A 27,360-nucleotide genomic window follows, 5' to 3' on the forward strand; every position below is an offset into this window, starting at 1 on the left:
CGCAAAACCTGTTCGTAGTAGAACAGGTTATTATAATGGTTTTTATAGTGGTATTAGCTTGATTGAACAGCAGGATTATATATTGTAAAACGACATGCTGTAGGTAATGCGACATCCTGGTGATGTTGCGATAAGGATAAGATCTGGGAATCGTGTACGCAGAGCTGCTGGGCTGAGCGCTGGCCCTGGAGCTAAGCCCTGCAGGAAGCGGCTGATCCTCAGTGTGAGGGCAGGAGGGAGGCAGCTGTGCAGCGAGGAGCTGTGGTGGCTGTGAGGATGGACAGCCCTCTCCTCCCTGCCCACTCACCTTTCCCAGTCCTGGCCCAGGTCTGAGGCTTTTGCGATGCTCCACCCGTGTCCTGCTGGAGAAACTCTGCTCTGCGTGGGCTGGGGACAAAGCTGTTCTCTTGGTTTGGCGGGGACCGGCACAGTTGTGGGAGTGCTATAGTCCTCAACCGGCAAACCTCAGGGGAATCGTTGCTTAACTTATTTGTGTGTGTCATTGTATCAGCTTGTATTATAAATATTATAAATAGAACTGCCTATGGGCTGTCAGCAGGGCGTTCCCATGTTAAGTACCAGACGGGCCGGGTAAAATCTGTCCTCCCCGCAGAGACTTGCCCACTGGTGAGACAGGCCCTGGAAGGGAAGGAGGTTTAAGGCACAGCAGAACAAAAGATCTGAGGGCAGCAAACATTGCCCATTCTGCAGTGGAGTTAAAGGGAATCAGTAAAACCTTGATTCAGTGAGGAGAAGGTGAAAGAACAGTGTGGGATTTGCATGGGGTGGAAAGGAAAACAAGGGCAGGTAGAGAGTTGAAACAGGTGAGAAGCCTGCGAGGGAAGAGAGGGGGGCCAGAGCCAGCAGCCCGGCTGCACAGTGCAGAGGTGTTTCAGCTGAAGCTCTAGGAAATTCGGAGTGCTGCTGGGAGCCTCGTGGTGGCACTTCTGCAGCTGTTTCCTTGCTCCTGGCTTTCTGCCGTTGGCAAATTGTGTGGTGGCATCAACAAACCCTCTTTGTCTCCAGGATTATTTTTGGTTTGATTAATTCTCAGGAGGGAACGGCACTGCTTTGTCCTTGATGATTACGAGGCTGCAGAAACCTTGCGTACAACACTAGCGTTGAGCTAGGGGTTATCCTCTGGGATTTCACCTGTAAAGGGGCAAGCTACCTTATAAAATCAGGTGCGGGCAGTGTTTTTTAAGAAGAAAATAATTTTTAAACAAAGTGCTGTGTCCTCAAGTGTGTAGGCCCCAGAGGTTTTTTGAATGTCAGATATTGCAATGGAAATTTCAGAGTATGCATTAAAAAACTCTGGATTTTGCTAGGCTCGAGCTTAAAATAGGCAGATCTTCGTTAGTACTGAGCAGGGTGGGACTGTTCGTTTGCAGAATTGACGTTGCACAAGTTCACAAGCAGTTGTTAGAACATGGGGAAGTTTTTTACATGCTGAAGAAACAGTGTAATTTGTAAGGGTTTGGGGGTGAAAACCTGATGCTGTATGTTTCTGAAGAGGACAAACACGAGTTGGTAGTCAGGTCACAACCAGGAAGCGTTTTTTCCTTTCCCCTGTCTTTCACGTACGACCTGGGTGGCAGCAGGTGGTTTCCATTTCTCTTGGTAGTTGCCTCTTACCAGTAAGAAGTGCTTAGAGAAAAAAGAAAGTGCTTTTTCCCCCCTTTAGAACCTGTCCCCTTTGTTCATGGTGGTTTTTGGTTTTTTTTTTCTTTAAAATATTTCCACCGGCAGTTAGTTTTCAGCGAACCTGGCAAGTTGTGCCTGGCAGGGTGCGAGCTTCCAGCATGTGCGCGTGGCCTTAGGAGCCGGGTCCTGCAGCGCAGGGCTGCTGCGGAGTCAGTGTGCGGCTTCGGCACCTGCGTGGTGTTTCGGAAACGGCTGTGCAGCAGCAGTGCCTGTGCAGCTGGTAACGGGGTGGAATAACACATCAGAGTATGTTGAATTCATGTCAGAGCTGACTACAGAAAGAAGCACCAGAGTACAGGCAGATGTGCATTGTTCAAAGTGTGCCTTCTGCCAGAAGCTAACAGATAAGCCGAATACACTTAATTGCTCTCTAGGTAAAACGTATAAAGATGGCCTTTAGTCTGACAAGCTGGTGGTTTAAGAGATCTCAAGGCCCACTCTTTTCTTGGGTGTCTCTGCCAAAGAATAACCCTAAAATACTAATTATCAGTCTCTTCTTGTTATTTTGGATAGGTGCAAAATTTTCACAGCTGCGTTCAAGTAACTGAAGACTTTGTGTCTCCAGAACATCTTGTACAGTCATTTCACTTAACGCAGGAGCTGAGGCTGTCAAAGGAAGAAATCAATTATGATGATAAACTGCAGGTAGGAAATGAATTCTGCTCTGGAAGCTGTTGGGAAGGCAGGGCATGCTCAGGCTCATTGAAATGCGGAGCAGTGTGTGGAGCTACTTCCTCGCTGCTGTTCACACAGAATAACAATGAGCAACAGCGTGAATGCCAGGGGTGTAAATGACTCTCCCTTGAGTCGCTGTCTTTATTTATTTCACGTTACATTTTAAAGTGTGTAAAAAGGTGTTTCCTTTTGCACTGGCTTAGGGCTTAGTCCTAAATGTGGTTACTTTGTAGAGTTCCTTAGTCATAGGCCTTACTAAAATCTGTCTGATGTTCTTGCAGGTTAAAAATATCTTGTATCATGCAGTTAAAGAAATGGTGAGAGCTTTGAAGATTCATGAAGGTGAAATGGAAGATATGGATGAAAACTGAGCGCGCTCTGCTTTTTTGTGTTAACATTGAGGTTATTTTTTCTAATATATGGACAGTATGCACACTAATTTAAGCTTCACAAACCATCAGTGCCAAGAAAACGTAGTCATCGTATTTACTTGTTAATGACACTGCAACGGTAGAGCTTCATATCACAGCCACTGTGATTACATGTTAGACTTGCAAACAATTAAGCAGCATTCGGCTGTCCTGTATTATAATGTACATGAAGTTTGTGAAATGTCAAAGATTTAAGATGATGTATTTATTTTTGGAAAAAACCACAAAATTCTATGCTATATTGTTGATCAAATGTAAATGTGACTTGTACAGTTTGCTAAAATAATTCAGATATTTTTCACTACATTGAGACAGTTACTGTGAGAGTAGGACACAAACACCAGCTATTGCCTGCATTTGGGATCTTGCTGAGTCCGCACAGCAGTCATGTCATAATCTGAAAATTACTGCCAAATAATTGTAAACTTTGTAAAATATAAAGTATATAAAGTAGATATTAAATACAGACACTTCAGTATTTTATTGAAGCTATTCAGTGTACAATTAAACGTTTTCAAAAGGTGTAATTTATTTAAAAATTGTCTCATTTTGGTAAAATTTATGTGAACTTTTAAAGCTAAATATTAAACTTAATATGCTATGTAAATATATACATATATACATTCAATGATGTATTTTTTTAAAACATTGGCTTGCTTTAATTTGTTAAAAGTGCAAGTGTTACACATGCTTTGTACATTGAAGTTGAAAGGGGTTTTACATTTTCCATTAAAATGACTTTATCAAACGTTGTCTCATTGTGTTTGTTTTTTATGTTTGTGGCCCACGCATGACAGCCCGAGTCATTGGTTCGCTCACTTGCTTGTTCGTTCACAGTAATGGCAAATGCATCTCCGATTGTAACGTTTGAAATGATCTGCCGTGGTTCCTGTGCACCACTCTGCCCTCTCTGGGTTTGAGACAAAACTGCCAGGGACAGTGCTGGAGCCCAGCTCAAATGGCTGAGCCAGAAAGAGCCTCTCCTTAAGAATAAAACAATTTAAACATTGCTTATGTTCTGTCTTTAATAATCCAACACTTGCTTTGGGTGAAGGGGGAGAGGAGTTTCTATGGAACAATTTTTTTATAGCATCTTGGCTTTTTAAGACTTGTATCTGGTTTCATTTAATCATGATAAATGTTAGACAGTTGAGCAGAATTCTTGTTCTTGGAGTTAGTTTGAAAAGTGAAAGTGTACATGGATTTAAATTATTAAAACTATTCAGATGTTTAGATTTGATAGCAGATGTTAGGTGCAGCTGTTAACTAGCTTGTGACATGTCCAACAGGGGATAGTAACTAGCTTGGTTACTGCTCGCAGCCTGGCAAAGTCTGGCTGGGTTTTGGGTCACCAAAAAACCCCCCCCCCAAAACCCCACCAACAGAAAACCCATATAAATTATATTAAGAAGTAGTGAAACACAAAAGCAATTTCTGGTTCCAAAAGCAAAGTTCTTTATTTAGTTGGTTTGAAAACCTGGAATTTATTTGAAGTTGCAAATAAATACTTTGGGGTTAACATTGCCGTGCTTGGTAGTTGATTCTCAGCTTCATACCTGGTTCCACGCAGTGTCTTCCTTTATGCTGCGTGTAGCATAGAACCGGAGCGTTGGCTGAAGATGCAAAACCTGCCAATGTATGTTTGCTTAATGACAAGTGGACTTAAGTTACATGTACCTTTGTTTTTTTAAAAAAAAGTTCAGGATATGTAAATGAGTGAATTTTAATCAAGTCTTAAGTATTTCCCCCCCCCCCCCCCCCCAAACTGAGTTTTGGTGAGGTACTTGAACATTTGTGTAATTTCTTGAGGCTGCTGAAATTTGCATTCCTGCTGCAGATGGCTTGCCCCCCCTTGGTTATTTTTCTACACAAAGAGCAGTTGTTCGGGCCTGGGCCATGGCCGATCACAGCTCGCTCCTTGTGCTAGGCTGTCGTAGTTGAAGGGAATGGGTTGCTTTCCCCTGGGTGTCTATCGGAAAGTGTTGAGCTGCTGCGTCCATCCTGGCCAAAGCCTCGAGCTTCTTGCTCTACCTCTTCTCAAAGGTGTTGAGGTGCTTTACTGTCAGTGACTGCCCAGTGGTCTGAGCTTTGGTACCCCGTGGGGCACTGACGGCTGCCCCCATCACCCCGCAGCACTTCCAGACCCAGGGATGGATCCCTGCGTCTGCCTGTGAGGTTGGAGAAGTTGTTGCCTCCTCAGGTGGTAACTGAGGGAGTCACTGAACAGAGGCTAATCTGTGTTTTCAGGTGTGAATATTAAAGTTGTTCCTTTGTGACCTTTTTCTTGCCCCCTTTGCTGATGAATCCTTAAGTGTGTGACAGAGTTGTTAAATCTGCAAAAACGTGTGGGTGAGACGGATGGTGAAGCAGCAAGAATCCTCCCAAAGAAAAGCCTGAGAGATTGACAGGATTTTAAGACAAAAAGTCTCATTTTGGAGAGGCAAAACTGATGGGCTCAAGCCACGGTGTTGCATGGCATTGCTGCACAGTCACTGGGGTAAGTAGATCTTCACTGCTTTCACAGCAAAGATAAATTGATAAATCAGTTTGAACTGCATAAATGGGATTTCACTGAACTCACTATAGTTTAACTACCCACTTGATTTGTTTAGTAGAGTTTATCTGTAGTAAATTGATGCGGTAGTTACACCAGATGCATAGTTTTAAAATTCTGTGGTTAGTGGGCATGTCTGATGGATTTGCAATGCATAAAAATATAACTTGATGCATTTTGCAAATAGCTTTGAGAACCGCTGCACTTGCAGATGGGACGGCCTCATAAACTGCCCGCAACAATGACAGTGTTTCCCAGTAACTAACGGGAGGGGAAGAAGCCAAAAGCAAGTGAACAAGGACAACATGGCACAAGCGGAGGACAATGGGGAGTGCTATGAAGCATTTACTGCCATCAACTTGAAAAGTCTCAAGTCGCACGCTGCATACGTTAGCAGACCACAAGAAGTTGTTAAAGGTAACAGCTATTCCAAGTACCACTGAAAGAGGCCCAAAATTCTGGGGGTTTTTAAGCACTTGGTGTACCAAATTCAGCTTACTCAGTATCTTAAGATACTTGGCTCGGTCACAAAGCTTCCTGCTCCCCTAAAGGAAATGGGAGCCAGAAGTCGGGCTGGTGTTGCACTCACTGCCAGTATGACCTGAGGGTTTTGTAGATATTGACTGAGACTAAAGGGGCCTGTGTGGCGGTGTTTTGTTTTCAGGTTAGCTTTTCTCTCTCGACCATTTCCATGTTCTGCGAGCCGTTACTGGGCATGTTTTTCCCATCTTCCTTTCCTGAAGACTCTGTAGGAGGTTTTCTAGTCTACGATCTCAACTGTTTTAATACAGCCCAAAGTATTTGATGAGATCAGCTGAAGCTGTTTGAGTGCAGAAAAGAATACTGTCGGCTCCTAGAACAAGAATATGAAGTACTGTGTCATCTTTAGCCACTTTCCTATTGAGACCAAGAGCTGTCTCCATCTGCTGTGCTCCCCATGAAACTCTTGTCTGTTTTTCTGTCCCTTGAAAGCTCACTTCTCAAAGTCAGCAGGCCTGCAAGCCTGGCTTTCCACACACCCCTCCCTCCCTCAGCCCTTTCCAGCTCCTTACCATCAATCTCCTTCCACTGCACTGCTGTACATTAAATGACCACAGCGATTTTATTTCTATTGTAACTGCAGAAATAACTAATGAAGAGTAAGTAATTAGCAAAGAATAAAGCGGGGCTGCTATGACCTGAAGTATTTTGGCATGGATGGCTGGCTGTATATATAGTTTAGCTGAAACAGAAGTTACTGGATTGCTGGAACTGCTGGCAGTGAAACCGTGGTCCCCGTTAACGCAGGTCAGACGTAGGGGCTTTTAACAATCTGATTTTAAAATCTATTTATTCTGCTCTTCCAGCTTCACGGAAATTGCTCAGATCTCCGTGTGTAAACCTAACCCCCATCTGATCAGCACTACGTTCTCATGCTCTCTGACCTTTTCGGTAGGTGGTAATTTTGTTCGTACCCTCTCCCGTGACATCCTGTCAAGCCCTCTCCTGCTCTCACATCTGACAGCCTTCCCCGCCCTGCACCCATAACTGGGAATTTCCCTTCCTTCCTCCTTCCACAGCCACCATCGCCCTGTTCTGCTGCTTTTCTGAGCAGGATGTTTGTGCTCTCCCCCACATCCGTGCCGGAGGAGCTGCCTCTCCCTGTTGAGACTCCCAGAATAAGGCTTTGCTGTGCCTTCCCCTCCCAACCCCCAGCTCTGCCTCAAACAATGTCAGCTCTCCACTGTGCTCCTGCTTTCTACCTTTTGACGTGCGCTTTGTTAGCAGGAGTGCCACTTTTCCTTCTCTGCCTTTGTGTTCCCATGATACGTGTGCCCCAGGAGGGCAGGAGAGCACTCAGTGGCGTGGGGTCTCCTCTGATGCAGCGTCCACTGCCACGTCCCTTTCTTTCCGTCTCAGCAGGGCAGCCTAGGAAACTGACCAAGGAGCAGAGTTTAAGGCATCTGTAGCCTTAGCAGCACACACACAAACTGACCTCTCTACTTTTCTCATTTGTTCTCGTAGGTTTTGAAAAGGAAGTTATGATCTATATATAGCTGGTAGGAAAATCTTGCCTCACAGCAAATTGAAGACATGTTTTACCTGATGTGTTGCATGCAAACAGTTGCATTTTAAACAGGGGCCTTTCATAAAGCCAAGCGGTAGGCTGAAGGATTTTTACTGTTACGTTTCAAAGCACATGTTTCTGGTACCTTCCAACCATACCAATACAATATACTTTTGACGCAGATGCCTGTTTCTTTTTCCAGTCCCTGGGCATGTGGTTTTATTGTAGCTCTGTGCTTCCTTAGTGGAATTAAAGAGTAGGGTTTAGTAGCTCTGAGGCAGGAAATCCTGTATTTTCACAGCTCTAAGGATTTCATATTGTTTGATCTCAATAATACCTTAACTCCTGCAGCAAATGGGCCCAAGGGAACACTTCAGACGATTACAAGACAAAAAGCCTGGGTAAGTTTAAGTTTCTTCTGGTAAAACAAACATGGGAGAGAAAGGAGGTGGAGGAAAAGATGGCTATAGCTCTGAGTCTTCAGGGAGCAATGAGCTGCTTTTTATACAGTTGAACTCCACAGGCCACATGCTGAGGCACAAAGGTCTGGCAAATGCTGTCCAGCATATATCTGATTTGTGGCAGCCACACGACCACTCTGATTCCTTTTGAACAGTTTGATTGACTTTGTTTTCTACTGTATTTTCAGTCCAATTCAGTAAGGGATTTTATCAGATGTTGTGGCTGTACCTGTTTTTCTCCATCTATTTTAATAGCAAGCCTGCTTTCGTAGAACCACAGAACAGCCCAGGTTGGAAGGGACCTCGAAAGACCATCTGGTCCAACCTTTTGTGAGAAAGGGAGACTTAGATTGAGGTGTAGTCCGTACCACTGAAAGCAGGTCAACAGGAACTGCAGATGGCTAAGGAGCTGCTGCAGACAGGAGAGTAGGGAAGAGTTGAAGGCCAGTGTTCCTGAAAACAGAAATGCTCTCAGAGAAAGAGGTCACAAGATCCTCTTTTCCCTTATATAAAACCAGAATGTAAAACCCAACACTTACTTACATATTTTGGTTTTCGCTGTCATTGTAAATAGCAACTGGGGTGATGTGGTCTGCAGATTTTATTCTCAAGAGACTCCAAATTGCTTCCCAGTTGCCTTTCTTTGGTTTCTCCTTCTGTGGAGATACAGCCAGAGTTTGGGTAATTACAATTTCTTTCTACAAAGCGTATGTTGGCTGTGTTCAACAGGGATAATATCTCCATGTTCCAAGACAAGAGTGGTTTCTGTGGTAAAGCGAAGTCTATGAACAGAAGTCAGTGTCTGGACACAGGTTTAAAATTGGTTCTTGGTGAGATGCTTTGAAATAACGGACCACCGAAGTCTTTAGTTCTGTCCAGTACAGAACAATACAGCTCAGACTTGCCACCCACGGGCATCTTTCCACGTACCGCGCCAGTCCTTCGTTACAGGCCGTGTGGCTGCCGGTAACTTCCCGCTTCGTCGTTGCTGCTGTAGTCCACGCAAAATGCCTTACTTTCCTCACAGCATTTCCCCACCGCACCTTTCCGTTATCCTTGAAAGGGCAATAAGCCCGTCAGCAGGACGGCTGGCGGCAGAGAACAGGACCCCGCCGGAGGAAGAGAGGGGCTCCGCCGTTCGGCAGGAGCCGAGCAGGGCGCCGGGCTTCCACCAGGGGGCGGCCGGCGGCAGCCGAACGCCGCGGAAAGCGGCCGCCCGGCCACCCCGGCTCCTGCAGCGGGGGAAAGGGGGAAAAACCAAAACAAAACCCAAAATAGCTGTCGGTGGGAGGAAGGGAGCGAGGAAACGTGCGTAAACTGTAAGGCCAGCTGAGCCAGAGGTGCTAGGGAAGGAAAACTGGGTGTTCCCTTTTATCATCTCACCGTGCCGGAACTCAAACAAGCTGAAAGGCCATAACCATTTAAAACTGTTCTAAATTGCTGGGCATAAACCGGTTGCTGGCAGACATTGCAGAAGAATTTCCTTAGACTTACCACTACATGTCTGTAAAACTTGTCCACTAGTGGCGATTATTCTCTAGACAACCCTTCATTCTTTAAATGGACTAATTGCTTAGCTCTGAATTCAGACTGAAGAATTCCTTACTCAGAAAAATGAAAATATTTCATCTTATTTCATACACTTAGCTCTTTTCCTGGAACATAAAGAATTTTATAAGAAAAAGTCATTATTCAATGGATTCTCAGCTGTAGGATGTTTTATAAATGTCCTGTGCTGCTGCTGAAAGCCTGTCTTTCCGTAGGCTTCGTGGCTGGCTGACCTGCTGCGTGGAAGGGAGGGAAAGAAGAAGCTGGCAGTGCTAGGGCTCTCCTTTCAGCAGGAGCACCTGGGTTGTTCACTAGGCCACAGTCTGACTCTTTACTAGTATCACCTGCTCCAGCTATGGGACGGTCTCTGTATTACAGAGAAATATTCAGCTTTCCATATCACCTTCATGGAACTTGTGTAATGCTAGCAGTAACACTAGCAGTGTTTATACTGCGGCTCAGTGCTCCTGCCCTATTAAAGGGATTGTTGTACCCATCCATTCTGCTTTCTGCAACACTCACAGGAGTGGAAAACTCTCGTGCTAAGCCATGCTGCCTGGAGTTTTATTTCAGCAGCAGTCATGTGTTGAGTAGGCAGACCGCAAGAACAAACAAACGTTTGCATTGCAGGAGAGAGAAAAGTTTTAACAACAATTTCAAAAGTAGCAGCATGGGGTTTTGCCCCTACTTGGCTATCTTCCTACAGAGAAGTAGCTTCCTTCGGATCTGGTGTTTTGTTTATGTAGCTATATATGAAGTTTAGTCTTAAAAACAGAAGATGGAGCTTGCAATTCCCCTACCCCTCCTCTGAAGAATCCTGACTCTTCAGCAGAGGTATTCAGGCTAAAAATTGTTTCCTTCTCCTATAGCTGCTGTTTGCACAGGCAGCTGAAATGTCTGTCTGTAGCTCAGAGCCCTGGGCTATCAGCCCTGGCAATGACATGAGATAGGTGTTTAAACAATTTTATTTCCTTCTTGTTAGCACATACCATTTTCTTTGCTTTACTTACTTACATGAATAGAAACACTGTGCTCCCCTGCCTTGTTACCTGTAACAGCCAGCCAGGTGACAGTGGAGAATGTAACTTGCCCTTTTGTGGCAGCAGCGAGCTGGGGCTGACCTGGAATGTGTTACTTCATCACAGCTGTTCTGTGGGGCCATGTGCTAAACTGCTCCAACTAAAAAAAAGCTTTTTTTCCCCCAGCAAGTTTAGTTTCCTGCTACGATTCAGCACAAGGGACCTCCTCTAATGAACTTGTCTTACCTTTGTTTCCATAGGCTTTTTCTAGCCTTCAGTCCCTACTCTCCTTCAAGCAAGCACAGGAGACGTCAGGTATACAGAGGTAAGAGGAGAATTTGCACAGCAGTGAGATGTTCTTGCTGCGCTTCCAAGCCTATTCTGGAAGAAAAATGTACCCTTAGACAGCAAGCTTATCTTGTAACACCACAAGAATAACTTAAAATGGGGTAGCTTGCAACATTTAATGCTTTTCATTAATCAGTAACAGCTAAAGTTAATAATGCCTCCACTACATGTTGCAATAACCCCCCCTCGGGAAAGCCTGGGTGCAGGTAACGCTCTAGTGCAGGGGTAGGGCTGGCTAATGCTCTGGGGCAGGGTGCGGGCTGACCCACGCTGAAAGGGGCTGAGTGTGAGAGGAGGGCTGCACCACCCTCCTCAGAAACCAAAGCCCTGAATGGGTGTGCACAGCTCTCACGGTGCGGTTCGTTCAGCTCTGGGTAGCCTGTCCCCCAGCAAAACTCCAGTGCTGCTTCCTCTGACACTTCAGTGCTCTGTAGGTGTTGGAAGCCAGCTATTAGCCCAGTCGCTTCACGTATAGGCAAGGCTCTCTGAATTCATCCCAGCTTTCCCGTATTTGCTGGATGATGAACACAGAAGTTCAGCAGTACGTGTGTACTAACACTGTTCGTATAAATCTTAATGTTTTTTGTACTCTGCAACATTTGTAGAGATTTAACACACACTTAGTGTCAGAACACCTTGGTTTTTATTTTCATATCCTTTTTGAATCAGGTTAAGCTGTAAACAATTTCTTTTTCAATCAAATACTGCCAGCTAGAATTACTTCCATTTATGCATCACTGAAAACAAAAAGGGTATTTTTCCTTAAGTATAGATTTTTCTTTTTTAAACAATATCACTTTATACAGAAACCAATAGCTAGATTTGATGCACCCTGATTAGTTATGTAAACAGATAACCCAAAAAACCTCGTCAACAGAACTAAGAAGTTGGTTCCTTCATAGAATGGAAATTAAAATCTCTCCTGACTTGAGGTTAACATGGTCAGGAGTATAGAGCGTGGCACATAAATCCGTCTGGGAGGTGTATAAATTGCACTGTATTTGAATTAACGAAGTTATGCATAATGAAATGCACAGTTTAAATTCATGCTAGAAAGCATTTTTCAGTATGAAGTGGCAGCCAACTGGCAACCATAACAGTTAGGTTCTGCACCATCATTTATGGCATTATAGATAACTATTACATATAGCATACTTTAAAACCCTGAAGGATTGTGTTACTTGAAACATTCTCCAGGCAGTTATTTGGTTTGAAACATCGGGAGAAAGACTAAAGAGTTTGCCATCTTATACCGAATATGGTACCTTTAACTTTTATGAAGTAGATCAGATATGATGTGTATTTCACAGTAACAAAGTTGCTTTAATGCCTTTTCTCCAACAGTAGGATTGTGTTAGATGTTTCTGCCCTCAGATCACCATTGTCCTGGTGGTTTTCCCTTTTCTTAAGTTTGGGTAACTACATTGAGCACTTTTCCTGGTTTTTAACTATTCATCAGTCCTTTCAGTATATCTTCGGAGAGTTCCAGCAGAGGGAGTTCAGGGGACGGGATGTCCAGGGGGGGAAGGTTGGGTATTGGAATGTCCTTTGCCTTCCCAGCAGTTGTCGCAAACTTCTGCCAAGTTGCAGCAGCAGAAGTAGTTTCTGAGTGTTGCTGCAGACTCCACAATTCTGACTTCTCAACAAAGTCAGCATCTACATCCAACTCCTTGTCTACTGGAGATTTTTGGAGTCTAGCTCTTTCTGCTTTTAACTGCTTATTCTCTCTCCTCAATCTCTCATTTTCAGCTACAAGAAATTCTATGTGCCTTTTCAAATCTGCAATTTTGGTTGCCTGCTCTTCTATTATAGTTTTGTCATCTTTTGGAGCTTTACTCCCAATACATGCTTCCACCGGCTCCTTTTTTTTCTGAAGCAGAAATAATAGTGTATCCGGGTCTCTGTCAAAGACACCCTGAATATCCTGTGGATGTTTCTCTGTGGAAGGGCTGTATTTCTGAGTGACAGGAACCAATACATTTTGATCATCAGAGTCTTCAGCAGATGGCTTATAAGAAGTCTGAAGATGTGCGGCTATTTCCTTGTCAGCATTCTGCTGGGCTTTCAGCTTTTCCTCCCTCTTTGCCCTTTTCCACCTCTCCTGGATGAGCAGTAACTGTTTCATGTGACTATCCCTTTGTAATTCCAGTGATAGCTGAGCCTGAGTAAGAACAAGATTAAACAATTTAATAGGTGATCCCTAATCCCACCTGAATATTCACACAAGTAAAGTTACATGCATGTAAATATTTACATAAACAGCATCGCAGCATCCCCGAGGGAGAGGGAGGAGCTTTTGTTAATTCAGATACTAAATCCAACAAGAAGTGCTCTCTGTTTGTACAATGCAACAGATTCAGATATGTCACCCAAATTTAGCATAACTACTGGTATTGTGAAGGAGTGAGTTAACATTTGGTCCGTTTGTTTGTTTGTGTTTTGTTTTTAAGTCGGTGACCAGGCTACAATACCTCTGAGTGGAGGCATTAGGAGTTTAACTTACCTATGACCAACACTAAGAAGGAAAAAATTCACTTGATATGCACAGCCACACTTTAGCTAAATAATACAAACTATCTGTATGCTTCTGTGTAGACAAATTAATAACACCCAACACTAAGCAGAAAAGTGCTCCAAGGCCAGATATGGTCCCAAATGATTCAGCCATATTTAATGAAGGAGATGACATGGTGGTTAGTAACTCACAGGAACCACCTGGGTAAGAGGCTACCATTTTTCTACAAGAATGACCCTTTGGAGGAAGACAGATGTCCGATCTCCAAGGCTTATTTGCTTTGATGATATTGGCTAAATTCAAAGCCTGCTGCTACAAAAGTGCTGAGCAGACTACACTACTACATTCAAAGACAGATTTGTGCAATGAATAAGGAAAGGTGTAAGGCTGCTGTTCTGGAGATCCTGCAGTGAGGATGAATAAAACCAAAATTACAGACTGTAGACGAGATGCTTAGCTTTGTGTCTCAGGAAAATAGCCTAAGTGCCTCACAGCAAAAGTGAAATATGAAACTAGTTTTATCACCTACTTGGAAATGCCTTGCAGACTAGAAACCATTGTTGGAGAACCCTTGGATAGGTTAGTAGTTCTCCTGTCCCTGCTCCACATAAACTTGGAAAAACTCTCATGGAAGACTAGCATCACTGCACTTCTAAAACTCCTGGTGCAGTTGCCATGGGTTCAGAAAACTATGCAGAGGCTAATGGCCAAAAAGGGTATGATCAGTTAGGGCACAATATGACACACAGGCACACAACAGAGCTATGGCTGATTTTGGCATCTGCTGTACTTTGGTCTCACCTGCTCTGACTGGGTCAGCTTCATAGCATCTGTAAGGTATGCTGCAGAAGAAAAAATTGATAAACACTTAGGACAGGGTTACAAAACCTGAATGTTTCCATAAAAGCTAAGAAAAGGCTTCAGACCTCCTGTATTCTGAATCCCCACATAAAAGCAGCAGTCCAGAGGCAGAGTATTTACCAAGTTACAGTGGCTGGAAACACCTGCTGTCTGAAAAAATTACTGTAACATGTAATACACGCTATACCCTTCCCACGGCATCTTGTTGGCTCAGGTTGTTCCAATTTGTTTTTCAGAGGAGGACAGGAGCCATTTCCAGAAAGTCCCAGAAGAACAACTTTCCCGCGAAGGGAAGAAACACAGCTAAGGACCAGACTTTTAACTTACAAGCATTTTAAGACAAAATGTGGTAAGTAAAATCCGCTCGCCCATGGCACACCAGTATTATGAAGTAATGCTTTTTAATGATATTCTTGATGAAGAGGTATAGTCGTCATTTCCCACTTTTTTCACCAACTTCCCCTCCAAACCACAAAACGTGCTGGCTTAGAGTTAGAGCAGCCTTTTAGACTTTGAGCATATCTTGCTAGTGCTGAAAATGACAAGGTGTGAGAAATTCTTAACCAAATTCAGAAGGATGTAAGATAATGGCATAGAATCATCAAATGAAGAAAAGCAAGAAACTTTCAACGTATTCCTGGGTTTTGTCTTGGTATGTGAAACCAAAACGAAAAGTCTGCACATTAGAATGCAAGTGCTATCCCTCATTGCTCTGAGTGTTCATAAATACCAAAGAAACTATCAGTTTCTTATTTTATGGGGTTTTCTAGTATTTATGAACAGAGAGTGAGAACGCCTGGTATCTAGGTTACAATGTTTGGAGTAGTCACTTATTTTTTTTCCACACAAGCCCTGTCACTGGAAATGTCCTACTTGTTGCACCAATTAAGACCTTCTCTTTCTTCTTCTGCCAAGCAGTTGCCACACTGTCAGACAGCTGATGGACTCCAACACAAATAATTAAGCATCAGTAGTTAAATGGACAGGTAAACACACAAAGTCTCACTTAGGAGAGGCTGTCAATCGCAGCGTCAAGGCCTGCGATGCAATCTGCTGTTTTGCTCGAGTTCTGGGAAAGCTGAGCTCATCAGCTGTTCTTAGCTGTCTTGATTCAGGCATTAGGAAAGGGAAGTAAGTAAACTTTTGCAAGCAAACATTTGTCTAAGTGTTTCCTTTATCAACAGAGAAAGCAAGTGACTTCAGCTATGAAAGCAGTGAAGAAAATACAAAGTGTAAAGTGAAACTGGCTTACAGCAGGTTCCCAACTGCAGTTTGTGCATGAAACAAGGTGTCAGCTTCATCTTGAGTCAAGAACTGCCTTCACAGTGATAACCACCGCCAATCAAAACAACTTTGGAAATGTCTGACTTTAGCTGCTCTTATTAGGAAAAAAAGTTTCTAAGAGGGTGCTTGATCTGGACTGGAAAATTCACATTTTAAGAATAAAGATGTTGCAAATAACTAGATATTCTACTTACACGAAGCATGCAGATCTAGAAGCTAATTTTAAGAGCTGGAATGTGAGAAATACCTACTCACCAGCAGCTTTTTTGTGACAAGAAATTGCTTCTTCATATTTCCCTGCTGCCAGCAAACGGTCTGCTTTTCTGCTCTGCTGGTGAGCCTTAAAATAAAAAAGAGCATTACATCAAGGAGGGTTAACCGACAAATAGTTATACCTGTTTTAAAAGTAATCAGTACATCTATGAAACCTGTACTGATTCCAGTTGTCAGGCTTTTAGGCTCAGATCTCCCACCCCCTTCCAAGCTTTATAATTTGATTTCTTCTTTAATACTACCTTACAAGAATCTGTACTGTACAGGTAAGAACTGAAGTTTGTTAATGCAACAAAGACAGTGTGTACACAACAAAATCCTTTTGAAGCTGTTCCTCAGAAAGTACATGTTCTCCTTCGTAGGCAGGCATTTACTGTAGTCATGTAAAAAGACCAGTAGTCCATAAGAAGTTATGAGAAGCTGTAAGTATTTAGGACCAATTCACCTGGCAGAATGCAAGATATTTGAGTTATGTTACAGCTTACAGCTGGTTTCACATTTTCTGCTACCCCATGCCCAAGAGACTTTGCCTCTTGGGTGAAGAAATTGCAAAAGATCTTTGGTTTTTTTTGTTTGCAGCTTACTCCAATTAATGGAAGCAGCACAGCCATAGTTAAAGATATCAAAGTCACATTGTTGCTGTACAACAGTTAAGTGTATATGAGTATTTGTAAGCCACTAATGTAAACCACTAAGGTAAACTAGGGATGTTGCTGAAAGCAAGCAATTGATGCAAGTACTTACATATGCTCAAGGAGGAACAGTATTGCATAACCAGCACTGCAACATTCATGAAAGCAAGTCTTTTTGTCATTACTACAATGAATTTTATGGTCCTTCCTCCAAGACAAGCTGTTTAATATGAAAGGCTACAATCACTAACTGGCAAGACTGTCAGTGACACAGACTATTCATGACAGCTTTACTACATGTTGAGTTTGAAGTAAACAGACATCAGATACTGGGCACCGACTCTGTGAAACAACACAAGGCACTTATGAATCTGAAGAAAGTGTTTGCCTGTTTCTTTGTTTAAGATTACTGTTTCTCAAGAAAGCCTTTACCAAATCCATGCTGACTGAACCTGTAGGGTAAACAGAGCTGAAAGCCTGAAATTTGTCTCTGTAATTCTCTCTCTGACCCACACAAATTCCCTATTCCCTCTATTCATCCAAATAAAGGCATAAAACAGACTTCAGATGTTTGGTGAATATAAGTCACCGACTCACTTTCAGCATGTTCCTGGATCAACATAAAAATAAGCGCATTTGTCCATATCCTAAGATGTTAGAACAGCTGCAGTCTTCGTAGAAGCGTCAAAGGTCAGATAATCCAGACAGGACAGTAACATGATTCTATCAGGACTAACATGATACTTATACTAACATCCATTTAAAAAATAAGTTCCAAAATGCATGTCAATTTCTTTGTCATCTTTGTCCCCCAAATTGACTTATCACCTACAGTGTTACAGTAAGTTCAATTTTCTACCAGAATTTTAGCACCTCTAACACCACAGAAGAGAATGACTTCTACAAAAAACACTCTTTTGGGCAACAACTGTTCTTAAGCAACCCCTAGCAGTTATATCACTGCGTTTAGACATTTGGCTTTTCTAAAACTGATTTCCTATGCTAATGTGCGACTGTTCTTAAACAAAAACCCACCACAGCTCCTTGATTCTTCACAACAAATATTTCAGTTATATTCTTCTTTCTTACCTTCATTCAATCCTCAGAGCATTGTCAGCATTCCCTGTTTCTTCTGCCCTCAGGTTAAATAATCTCAGAAGAGGAAGCATTTTTCTATTGGAAAATCATCTATTTTATGGCCTTTTTCTATGGACTCCTACAAATGACATATGCCAGAAAGATAAACTAATTTCCCATGGAAATGAACAAACAGTATCAGCTCACATAGAGCCATCTCCTCAGTTATTCATAGCAGCTCATCCAGTTACAAATTAGCTATGTCATGGACATGAAAACACCTGAGCTAGCTCCTTGCAAAACCAGGGAAAGAGGAAACAGGGTAGCTGGAGACAGAAGAGCTAAGAAGGTAATTTAACAAGCCAGGGCCTGGTTCCATTTATTAGTTTTTACATACAAGAATTTGAGTCTGGTGGTTTTCAAAGGTTATTTTCATATGTTTTAAACTACTGGAGCATGATCTTACTCAAATCACTTAAGCACGTGCAGAACATTTGAGGACAGTCATTTGTTATTTGATTGAGCAATTAAATTATTTCCATTCTCAACTCCCAGTGAAGCTGAAGGGAGTCTGAAGAAGTTGGTCTAGACTGTGAATCAAATTAGGAGAACAACAGTCCAGAGATGCTAGCAAAAAGAAAAGCTAGGAGCCTCTGATTACAAACTCAAAATGCCTTTCTTGCTGTTACATCAAAATATATAGATGTCAGGCCATCTTACTCTGATGCAGAGCAACAGACTTCCCCAGTGGAAACAACAGGAAGGGTGGCAGAGAAAAACCAGTTTCAGCACAGCCTTGTGTGAGAAAACTAGGTGTTTTGTAGTCAGTCATGGGGGAGGAATTCCTCATTTTGTATGTTTTCCTGCCAGCTTGACAAGGAAATATTTGCTCATTTATTCCACCCTGCAAGTGTTTGTTCCACTTAGTTGATTATGGAAGGACCAAGGAATTTCTCCCATTTTCATGGTAGATTATTCATCACCAGCAGTTTGCAGAAACTAGTGGTGCTGTTTCCTAGCAGCAAGTGATGAAGCTGCAACAGAAGTACTTGGAAGTTTGATAGCCATGTATCATGGATAAGCTTCTACATCTTGTCTAGTCTGCTGGTTTATTCTTAGTGCTCAGTTACACTTAGCCACACAGTATCCAACCATTGTTAGCAAACCTATTTTGAACTCAGAGAGGCCTGTATCCCATTATAAAACTGGCAATAGAAGAATTGGTCCTATATCATAAAGTGAAAAAAATGGCTCTCAAATTTATGCCTGGTCTGATGTCACGCTAGAGGAAGGTGTTTATACCAACAGTTCTCGAGCTGCTATGTTGGTTCCCAACAGATTCAAGCAGGACTGCTTTGACTTTGGTCCTGCTGCTGTGATGATTACAGAAAGAGCTGCCACACAACTGTGGTGGGTTTGTATATCTGATTTCTCTTTCCTTTTCCAGTTGCAGTGCTGGAAATAAATGTAGGATGTGGTGTAAGAACAATTATAATTTATTAACAAGCTATGGAATTGAAGGGGGAAGCAGGTCGACAACTACTTCCAGATGTCCCTCCCAATCCAGATGAGCAGGAATTCCCAGTAGGCAAATGGACAGGTGTAACAACTTGACTCTAATAAGAGGAAGCAGGTATGAGTGAAGGATGACCAAGCTAAAAAGCTTCCTCACCTGGTTCCAACATATTTGGTTCTTACTGAATTTGTGCATGCCTTATTGTGTCACTTAAACCACTGTGGATCAACTACAGAAGCGGGTAAGCTAGACAGCTTTCCTCAAGCTTTCTAACTGTAGCTGAGATGTTAAGGGGTGATACTTGCATTTGTAAGTTTTTACTGCTATTCCAGAGAAATGTTCCTATTTGATTTTCCACCCAGCTAGCCCAAATCATTGCCTATATAATCTCTGAGCAACAGAATAAAAAAATAATCAATCAACCCTCTAAAATGGCAATGCAGGCCTCCTTTTTACTTAGGTGGGGTTTTTTTAGCAGCCCCAAAGTTAACACTCAACTTCTTTTTTCCCAATACAAACTAGATGATGATGTGTCTGCAGGCCAGGAGAAATGAAGCCATAAGGCCTACTTGCTAGATTTCTTACCATTCCCTCAAACTAAAAAATAAAAGTGCTAGTTTTCTTTCTAGAGATAGTGCACCGTTACAACTTAAAGGATTCCCGCTATATGATCCTAGCTTAGGTTGGGGGCGGGAAGCTACTGCTTTTCCCATATAATTCCAGTTGATGGCTAGCTGTTATAGAAAGGAGAGTAATGGGAAAAAACCTGCTCGATCCTACAATATTTTTAAAAGGTAGGTGTAGTACTACTCATTTTCAAATAGGGTAAGTCTACTACTCTCTCCTAAGAGCAGTACTTTGCAACAGTCCTCCTGTAGCTGAGACAGATAGTCTTGTGTATGTTTTGTTTTTCTTTTTTCCCCTAATGGGAACAGCTCTTCCATGGACAAAGCCTCGCTCAAGATGTTAAGCTTACAGTTGCCTTTGTTTGTTGTAAGGGACTCTCTAGAAAGTGATATATTTTAATATGACTATGAAGCACAGATTACAGCACCTTACTTACAAATGAAGGCAGTAAAACCCAGCTGCTTAAATGATAGAGCCTGAGGATAGCTAAATTCAAAGAAGTTCTAGTATAACAGTTTGTATATGTTTTAAGTGAAACCACTATTTGCTGCTAACATCATCTGTTTCATCCTATGGACTGTGGATACCAGTTATCTTTGCCAGAAAGGATCAATGCCTATGCTCTCTTACTGCTGAAAGCAAAGAGGAAGGTATTTTTTTGAGAGATGAGGGATCTATTTGGGGATTTGTTTCCTTAAGGATACAGGGCTGTTTTTCTAAGAATGTACTTTGGAAAAAGGAAGTGTCAGAAAGTGCACATTGCATTGCTTCCATATTGTACAAAAGAGTGCTAAGTATCTTCCACCTGGATGTTTACAGCAGCAGGCCACAAAGAGGGAGATGAGGTGGTGCACCATTGTTCCCGCCACCCCACAAACTTTCAAACCTATTCTTACCAGGAAATAGTGAACTTGAGAAGGTTTGAATGCTTATGCCTGCATATGCATTGAAAAAGGGAATGAAGAGAGAACACAAGTGGAAAATTTGACCTGAAAGGTTCAAGAATCAGCTATGGCTATCCATTTTTTTATTAGAAAAGAAAAAGTGCAATCATGATGAATAAAACTCAGGGTGACTATGGAAAATGCTTGTATTTACAGGCAGTTACACTAAAAGCAAAAATAATAAAGAGTTGTACTGTAACTTACGTTAAATAATGGGAATATATTTGCCACTAAACTTAAAGAAATGGTACTGTGTAGCTTTATGAACAGAAGCAACCCCCCTTAAAAGTACTCCTTGTATTCTGTAGAGAAAGATAGAGTTGACTGAAGGAGAAACAAAAAATGGCAGAACCCATTGTGGCTGCTCAGCCAAGACCACTAGCCACATGTTAGCTCAATTTTCTGTCTTTGAAAGCCTGTACTTAGCAAGGTTGACAGAACAATGACTCAAGTGTAAATTACAGGTTAGTGTGACTATAGAGCAAAACAAGTATGTGAAACTCTCATGAGCATGTATTCTCAATATTAATAGACTTCTCAGTCACTTTGTATTGAACTGTAAAGATGTTGAAGTTCAACTTGCTTGTAAGCAACAGTATTAGAATTTAAATATACGGGCAGACAAGGAACCAGTTGTTTAGCCAACCAACATTAATTCACTGAATAGCTCTAACTGACTACACATGTGTTTCCTACCTATTGCAAATTTAAGATAAAATGGTTAGTCTGAGTTCTTCACCATGCAAATGCAATTAAGAGATCTGGAATTAAATCAACTCACATTCACACTGTTCAGGTTAGGTGGAGTCTTCAAAACCCCATACAGGCATAACTGCAGCTCTTTCCCTGATCACCTGCAACTTCATTAAGTCACGGTATCCTTTTACCTATTGCATAGTCAAATCAACCTCATTCTCTTCCCTTTCACCCATTTAGTATGATAAAAGCAGTAAATGCTTCAACTTGCTTGTCAGAGCCATTTTGTACACCTACAGTTCTCAGCTGCCTTGGTAATGCTTTTCTTGTCTCCATATATAGTGCTGCAGGTAGTACTACACAAGTCTTGCTAACTGGAGGTTATAAGCTAAATGAGAACAGTTCCACTGCCCTGCTAATAAACAAAACCAATCTGGGCTCCTCTATGTAGCCCTAAACCACATGGCTTAAGCTGTTAGAGCAATTGAGCTACCCCTCAGTCAGAACAACAGAATCATCACAACAAATGGTCTAGTAAACAACTATTCAAGAAGCAACAATTTCAAATAAGTGGGGCAGAAAGGCTTCAGCCATGACTTCAGTCTGCTGCCTCCCAGGCCTCTATGAGCTGGCTTCATTTGGGTCTTTAAACTGTTAGGCACACTTACTCAGAGCTGAACTGCACGGCTTGACGATGCCTGACGCAGCAGAAAGGCACTGCTGGTAGGTACCCAAACAGCCTAGATATCAGTCAGGAAATAATGTTTCTGTCAACCACCTGTAGCTTAGCTAATTACGTTCTTGACTGGGAGCTGCTGCAAGCTGTTATATGTGCAACATGGAACAGTTTTTTGTTGTGCTTTAATAGTAGTTATATGACTGAATACAACATTGTTGAGTTTATCCAAGGAGGCTGTTACTGATCTGCCTGTTCAGCTGAGTATCTGATGCACCACCTTAGCAGCTCCAGTCACTTTACTCAGATATGCTGCTGCCTCTGTGGGTTCATACCTTAGATTTCCCTTAGCTCAAATGAATGGCCCCATAGAGATCATGTTGTTACTGGGAAAACCAAGACAAGGCTTCCCATGGTGGTAAAAAGAGATTTTGTTAGGCACGTTTATATAACAATGCTTCAACTTTTATTACCTAAAAGCTTGTTTTCTCTAGTTTGAGTTTAGCATTGAGCACATCTACCTGTCTGTTTTTTCATTCTAGATTGGAAGAGCAAGTATAACAGCTTTCAGGTTAAGCTTTATTTAAAAAAAAAAAATAATCAGAGAAAACAAACTGGATTCAGCGGGCGTTTCTGTAGATTAACATAATATTCCTGGTTTTCCAAACAAAGTAACAGAGGTGAAGGCTGGCATCAAGTCTCAAATATATTGGCCCATGTGATTTAAATTCTTTGGTGTCTGGTAAACGTTCATAGGTGCTTTCTATTTTCTCCTCCTACTCTTCCATATTGCATATTTATCCTGCTTGTTATTTTGCCCTCATGTGGATGTACTATTCACCTCACTTCTAAACCATTTCTTAAAATAGACCATTGATTGTCTTGCACTGGAATGGCTGCTACCAATGGCTTACAGCATTAATATTAAAAGCTGCCATTATATGAGATTCTTGCAATATACACTTTGTGTTATTCTCACTCCAACCACTGATCCGTGCTTTCTGTTTTTCATCAAAACAGCAGCTCTTCAAGCTGGGTCCCTTACACTTCAAGAAACTTAGAGGCAATAGATAATCACCAGATTTTTGATTGTATTTTATTAAACCATACAAAGTGCTATTACCCTGTAGGAAGAATAAAAGGTAGAGGCGGTATGGCTCCTTAGCAAATATTCTACAGGAAGATACTGAGGTATTAAAGTAGAATCAACAGAGTTATGAAGTCCTGGGTGTCGGACTCTGTTCAACAAGCAAGTTTCCTTTTCAGTCTCTTCTTAAGGTTGGTAACATTTGCCTTGTATTTTTACTGTGTTACTTCCAAGCTTCTGATGGTCAGCAGTGTGCTGTTGTGCTTCTTAACTGATACCTTTTGCTCCTATACTTAAGGTTAAAATTATTGTTGGATGTAAGATCAGAATTCTTTGCCTAACCAGATAGCAGTAGGAATTGCCCCTAAAGTAGGTAGCACAGAGAAGCTCTTAACTGCATTCTTTTACAGAGCATCTTTTCTTATGAGACTTACCTTCATGCTTTTGCAGTAGAAGTTTTAATCTGTTAAAGAATGTTGAGATGTCTTAGTTTATGGCACTGGATTATGTGTGAAACAAGTGTTCAGCTGGACTAGATATCCACTATGTGGTTGCCTGCAGGTGTAGGGACTGCACTTAGTCCATACCAGTTTTAAGTTCCACAGCACAACCTAAATGTTTTACTTGTAGGGCTGAAGAACTGGCTTCCTTATTAGTAAAAGCATATGGGTCAGGGCTTTAACCCATTCTTTCAAGATTGGGTGATGTTTCTCATCTGTGAAGCATACAGTACACTAACGGGGGAGAGGGAATGAGGGAAAAGGGCAAGAGGAAGAGACAAAAATGAATGCTCAAGTATCATCAGAGCTGCCCCAAAACATTTTCCCATGGCTCCAACAACTCAGAGGACAGCAACCCGTTTTGGAAAAGTTGTTTCAATTTGTTCCTAACTGAAGTATCACTGGATACAATGAATACCTTGAGGACAGCTCAGTAGAAAAATCAAATCTGCAGTTAGTATTGTAGCACAAGGCCTAGAAAGGTTAAAAGAAAGAAAGATGGGCTCAGACTCACCATGATTGTTTGTTAAGCATGCCACGATGGCACAGAAGGTATACAAAAAGATAAGAATAACTTTAAAAGGAAAACAAAAAAAAAAGGGGGGGGGGGGCAGAGGGAGTCTGAAGAACTTGAAGCCCAAATTCTAAAACGTTAAATCCATTTCTTAAAGTCATTAGACCTGAAGGTCAACAATTAAAACTTCCATTAAACAAAACCCACTGTAGTTATAGATGTTTATTTTTTTAAACTGATCTGGAAAGCAAATCAGTATTTGTCTAGTGCCATCTACAGAAATAGATCAGTGAATTAGAGAAACCAAAATATTAGTAAGAAAAAGAAATATCATTGATAGTTTAAGGCATTAAGACCCAGATGCATAAAGATAAAATATTATTGTGAGGGAAACTTATATTTCAGAAGGTAGAAAAAGAATGTAATTGAAGTCAGCAGGATACAACAAGGTATGGCATGCCACCTCTAATTAGGAAGGCTAAGCAAATAGTCAAATATATAAACAATAACTGAAACTGAAAGCCACTAATACAAGTGATTAAGTGCATCTGGTGTGCTGCATGTTGAGAGAGAAATGGAGACATTAGGGTACTGCAAAACTACTCAGGATTTTGTAATCCATGCTTCCCAGTAACTAAGACTAGATGCTCAAATATACAACTAATGAACAAGTTTTACAAGACAAAGCAACATCCAAGAACTATAGCAAATTCTAATAAAAAGCCTTAACTAAAGAAAAATCAATTTCACAAAAATTAGCAAGCCATGATATACTGAAAGAAAGAAAATGTCTTGTACTTAGGGCATTGATAGCAGATAAATAAGCCTAATGATTATTGTATCCAAACCCACTTTGTCGTTTAGGGTTTTTTTTGTTTGGTTGGGTTTTTTCCCCACTCCTCTCTGATAGTTTAGCATCTTTGGAAAAAGTTGTGCTTTTCCAACCCACAGGAACTAGACTTAGGTAAGAGAAGACATTTATAGGAGAAGCAAGTGAAATACATGACACTGGACAGTATCAAAAACTTAAATGAACATTTTTATATTGGAGGTTGGCACCTTCCCTGAATGTTGTTGCTAATCTGAAACTCAGCTGCAGAGAGGGACTGTGAATAGAAGAGCTTTGCAAAACTCCAGTTACTCCTGTTCATGTCCTTGTAAAAATGTAGGCATGTTCTAACCATCATACTGTACCCATTCAAGCTCTTGTCATCAAGAGTTTTCATGGTGCTTCCCACAACCTGAAAAGACAGGTCATTTTTCTATACAAGATGATCCATGACTGTATCGTGCAGCAGTTTCAAGAAAAGTTTTTGTATTTCAGGATAATTCTTAAAAGGGAGGAGGAACATATGTACAGGCAACTTGATAATTTTCTGTCCAAAACTATATACAGCAACTTTTTTTCCCTGTATCATCTGTTATGCAGAGGTGTCTTGATCTTGCTAGCCCAGTGCTAGACAGGTGTGGTAACTGCACACTCCTATCATGGTCAGAGGATCATCAAGCAGGCTTTAGTTGTATTCTTGTCACTCCTACAACCCTTAGTAAGCAGTCTCAGTAAGAAACACTACTAACTGGTGATACTCTAACTGACACTACTACTGATATCTACACTGCCACAAAGTTGCTTCTTTCAGCTGTTTACTAGTGAATATTCAATTATCATTTATTTCCTTAGAAGTTCATGCATTAGATCTACTTTTAAAAGCATTTTTACAGTGTCTGTGAAATAGCTATAGTTTATCCCTCCTGCATTACCGTGCTACATGTTGTGTGACTTTAAACCCATCATATCAACAAGCTGTAAGAGCTTTCTACTTCCTGCTGTTCCTTATTTCAATCAGGCTTCCAGTATACAAAGTAAAAAGTCTGAAACACCATGATGCAGACATACCCAGAGTGGTTCTGCACCATCAGTTCAGATCTAAATCAACCATCTTCCTGCTATGCTGTCAGCCCTAATTCCATGGGTGATCTGCAATGCCAATTTTACAAGCCTTTCTGAAACTAGAGAGAGAGCATCCAGAAATAGCTGACTGACTCTGTATGGAGCAGGCAAGGGTTTGTCAAGGCTGCCACCATGCTGGAGAGAATAAGCTTTGATTAAAAACTAAACTGACACAAGTCTCTGAGGCTTGCATAGCAATACCTAAACAATTTCTGGGTCAAAGTCATTCCTGGAAGCATTACAGCTGTATTCCTGGTATGCTGCTCCTGGCTAATTGGACTGCTGGACCAAAGCTAGTTTTCTAAGGGAAAGCTCTGTGTATCACTGCATGAGGCACAGTCAGGATACAGCTTCGATAAAACCCACAAGGCAGCAGAGCATTAACTGTTCTTGACTAGGTCTTTTCTGTGTGACAGAAACCTACCAATATAAGCTGTTTAAAATCTGATTAGCTTTTGTGAAAATGTACTTTTCAGACATCTGCGTTTCAGTTAAAGTTCCTCAGAAATTTAGTTTAAGCAGAGTTATTACTGATTTAAGACTTTAAAGCACTTCACCTTCTGAAATTAAAAGCAGCATCTAGTCAGTAGCAAGCCGTGGTAAGTCTCTCAAGCTCTTTGAAATCGCATAGATACAGCCTGTGTCACCTAAACGTTTCCTTCTAGAACTTCCCCTGTCCCTTGTTTTTGCAACTTGGGCCAGACTTCCCCCCCCCCGCCCGCCCCAATGTAAACGTGCCGCTACCCGCACCCCTGCGTTGTCCCTACTCCCGGCCTCGGAGCCGGGGCCCTGCAGCAGCAGCTCCCCCACAGCGGTGGGGCAGCGCGGCCCGGCCCGGCCATCGCTTCCCCCGCCTCTCGGCCACCGGACCGGACTGCGGCGAGGCGAGGCGAGCCCAGCCCCACCCCCTCTGCCTCAGAAACCGCCTCAAGTCCCGGACAGCCGCTCAGCCCCGCTCCCCTCCAGCCAGGCCAGGGCCCGGTGCCGCCGCGGCAGGGCCTGGCACAAGCCCTGAACAGGTGCTGGGGGGGGGGGGGGGGGAAGAGGGCCCTGTTTCCTGTTCAAGCCGTGCTTCTCCGTCCGGTGACCCTCCGGTAAGAGGGGAGGGGTGTCACCCTTTTCCCGCCGCGGGCGCTCGCCGCCGCCCGAGAGCCGAGACCGGCTGACAGGACGCTCCGCTGCCCTCTCCCGCCGCGCACTCACCAGGTTGAGGGGCCCCTCCATCACTTCCATGGACGGCGGGGGCTGCGGGCACATGGGCGCGGAGGCGGCCTAGCTCGCCGCTCACCGGTGCCACCGGAGCCCCCCACCGCCCGGCCCGGTTAGCCGGCACCGCTCCTGCCGCGTCCCCGCCCCGGCGGGTTGTAAACACGGCGGCCTCTTCCGCCCGGCCCACACCGGGCGGCGGCTCGCGAGAGCC

The 27,360-nt window shown here is 42.5% G+C and overlaps 2 protein-coding genes across 14 annotated transcripts in view; one reads left to right on the forward strand and one right to left on the reverse strand.

The window, feature by feature from the left end:
- JMJD1C (jumonji domain containing 1C) overlaps positions 1 to 3,558 on the forward strand; it is a 171,435-nt gene extending 167,877 nt beyond the window's left edge. For all 6 annotated transcript variants that reach the window (XM_075025490.1, XM_075025491.1, XM_075025494.1 and 3 more), the window contains 2 exons: positions 2,218 to 2,349; positions 2,661 to 3,558. In XM_075025490.1, the coding sequence (XP_074881591.1) occupies positions 2,218 to 2,349; positions 2,661 to 2,750 (222 nt within the window). In that variant the 3' untranslated portion in view covers positions 2,751 to 3,558. The remainder of the gene's footprint in view (positions 1 to 2,217; positions 2,350 to 2,660) is intronic.
- A 1,036-nt stretch (positions 3,559 to 4,594) lies between these two features.
- Positions 4,595 to 27,360, reverse strand: NRBF2 (nuclear receptor binding factor 2). Of its 8 annotated transcripts, none has more exons than XR_012650081.1 (7): positions 27,144 to 27,360; positions 15,703 to 15,787; positions 14,104 to 14,144; positions 12,053 to 12,948; positions 10,686 to 10,820; positions 7,107 to 8,927; positions 4,595 to 6,217 (listed from the first exon to the last, which is right to left on the reverse strand). XR_012650081.1 is itself a non-coding variant. In XM_075025497.1 (4 exons), the coding sequence occupies exons 1-4, from the start codon at positions 27,195 to 27,197 to the stop codon at positions 12,232 to 12,234; spliced, it is 897 nt and encodes a 298-aa protein (XP_074881598.1). In that variant the 5' UTR covers positions 27,198 to 27,360; the 3' UTR covers positions 11,412 to 12,231. The 8 variants fall into 8 exon arrangements, 3 of the variants coding, with proteins under 3 accessions (XP_074881598.1, XP_074881600.1, XP_074881599.1); XR_012650082.1 differs by having other exon boundaries at positions 7,107 to 8,325; positions 8,416 to 10,820; XR_012650083.1 differs by having other exon boundaries at positions 7,107 to 7,280; positions 8,241 to 10,820.

The sequence above is a fragment of the Buteo buteo genome, chromosome 4, assembly GCF_964188355.1.
Source record: "Buteo buteo chromosome 4, bButBut1.hap1.1, whole genome shotgun sequence".
NCBI classification, from domain to species: Eukaryota; Metazoa; Chordata; class Aves; order Accipitriformes; family Accipitridae; genus Buteo; species Buteo buteo.

Bases quoted from the DNA above. Each gene is read 5' to 3' on its own strand.
- NRBF2 (XM_075025499.1), bottom strand. From the start codon at position 17,447: ATGAAGGTAAGAAAGAAGAATATAACTGAAATATTTGTTGTGAAGAAT. The intron at 15,788-17,387 runs GTGGGTTTTTGT...TTTTATTTTAAG, and splicing joins TGAAGAATCAAGGAGCTGTG to GCTCACCAGCAGAGCAGAAA. The intron at 14,145-15,702 runs GTGAGTAGGTAT...TTTCTTCTGCAG, and splicing joins TTGTCACAAAAAAGCTGCTG to CATACCTTACAGATGCTATG.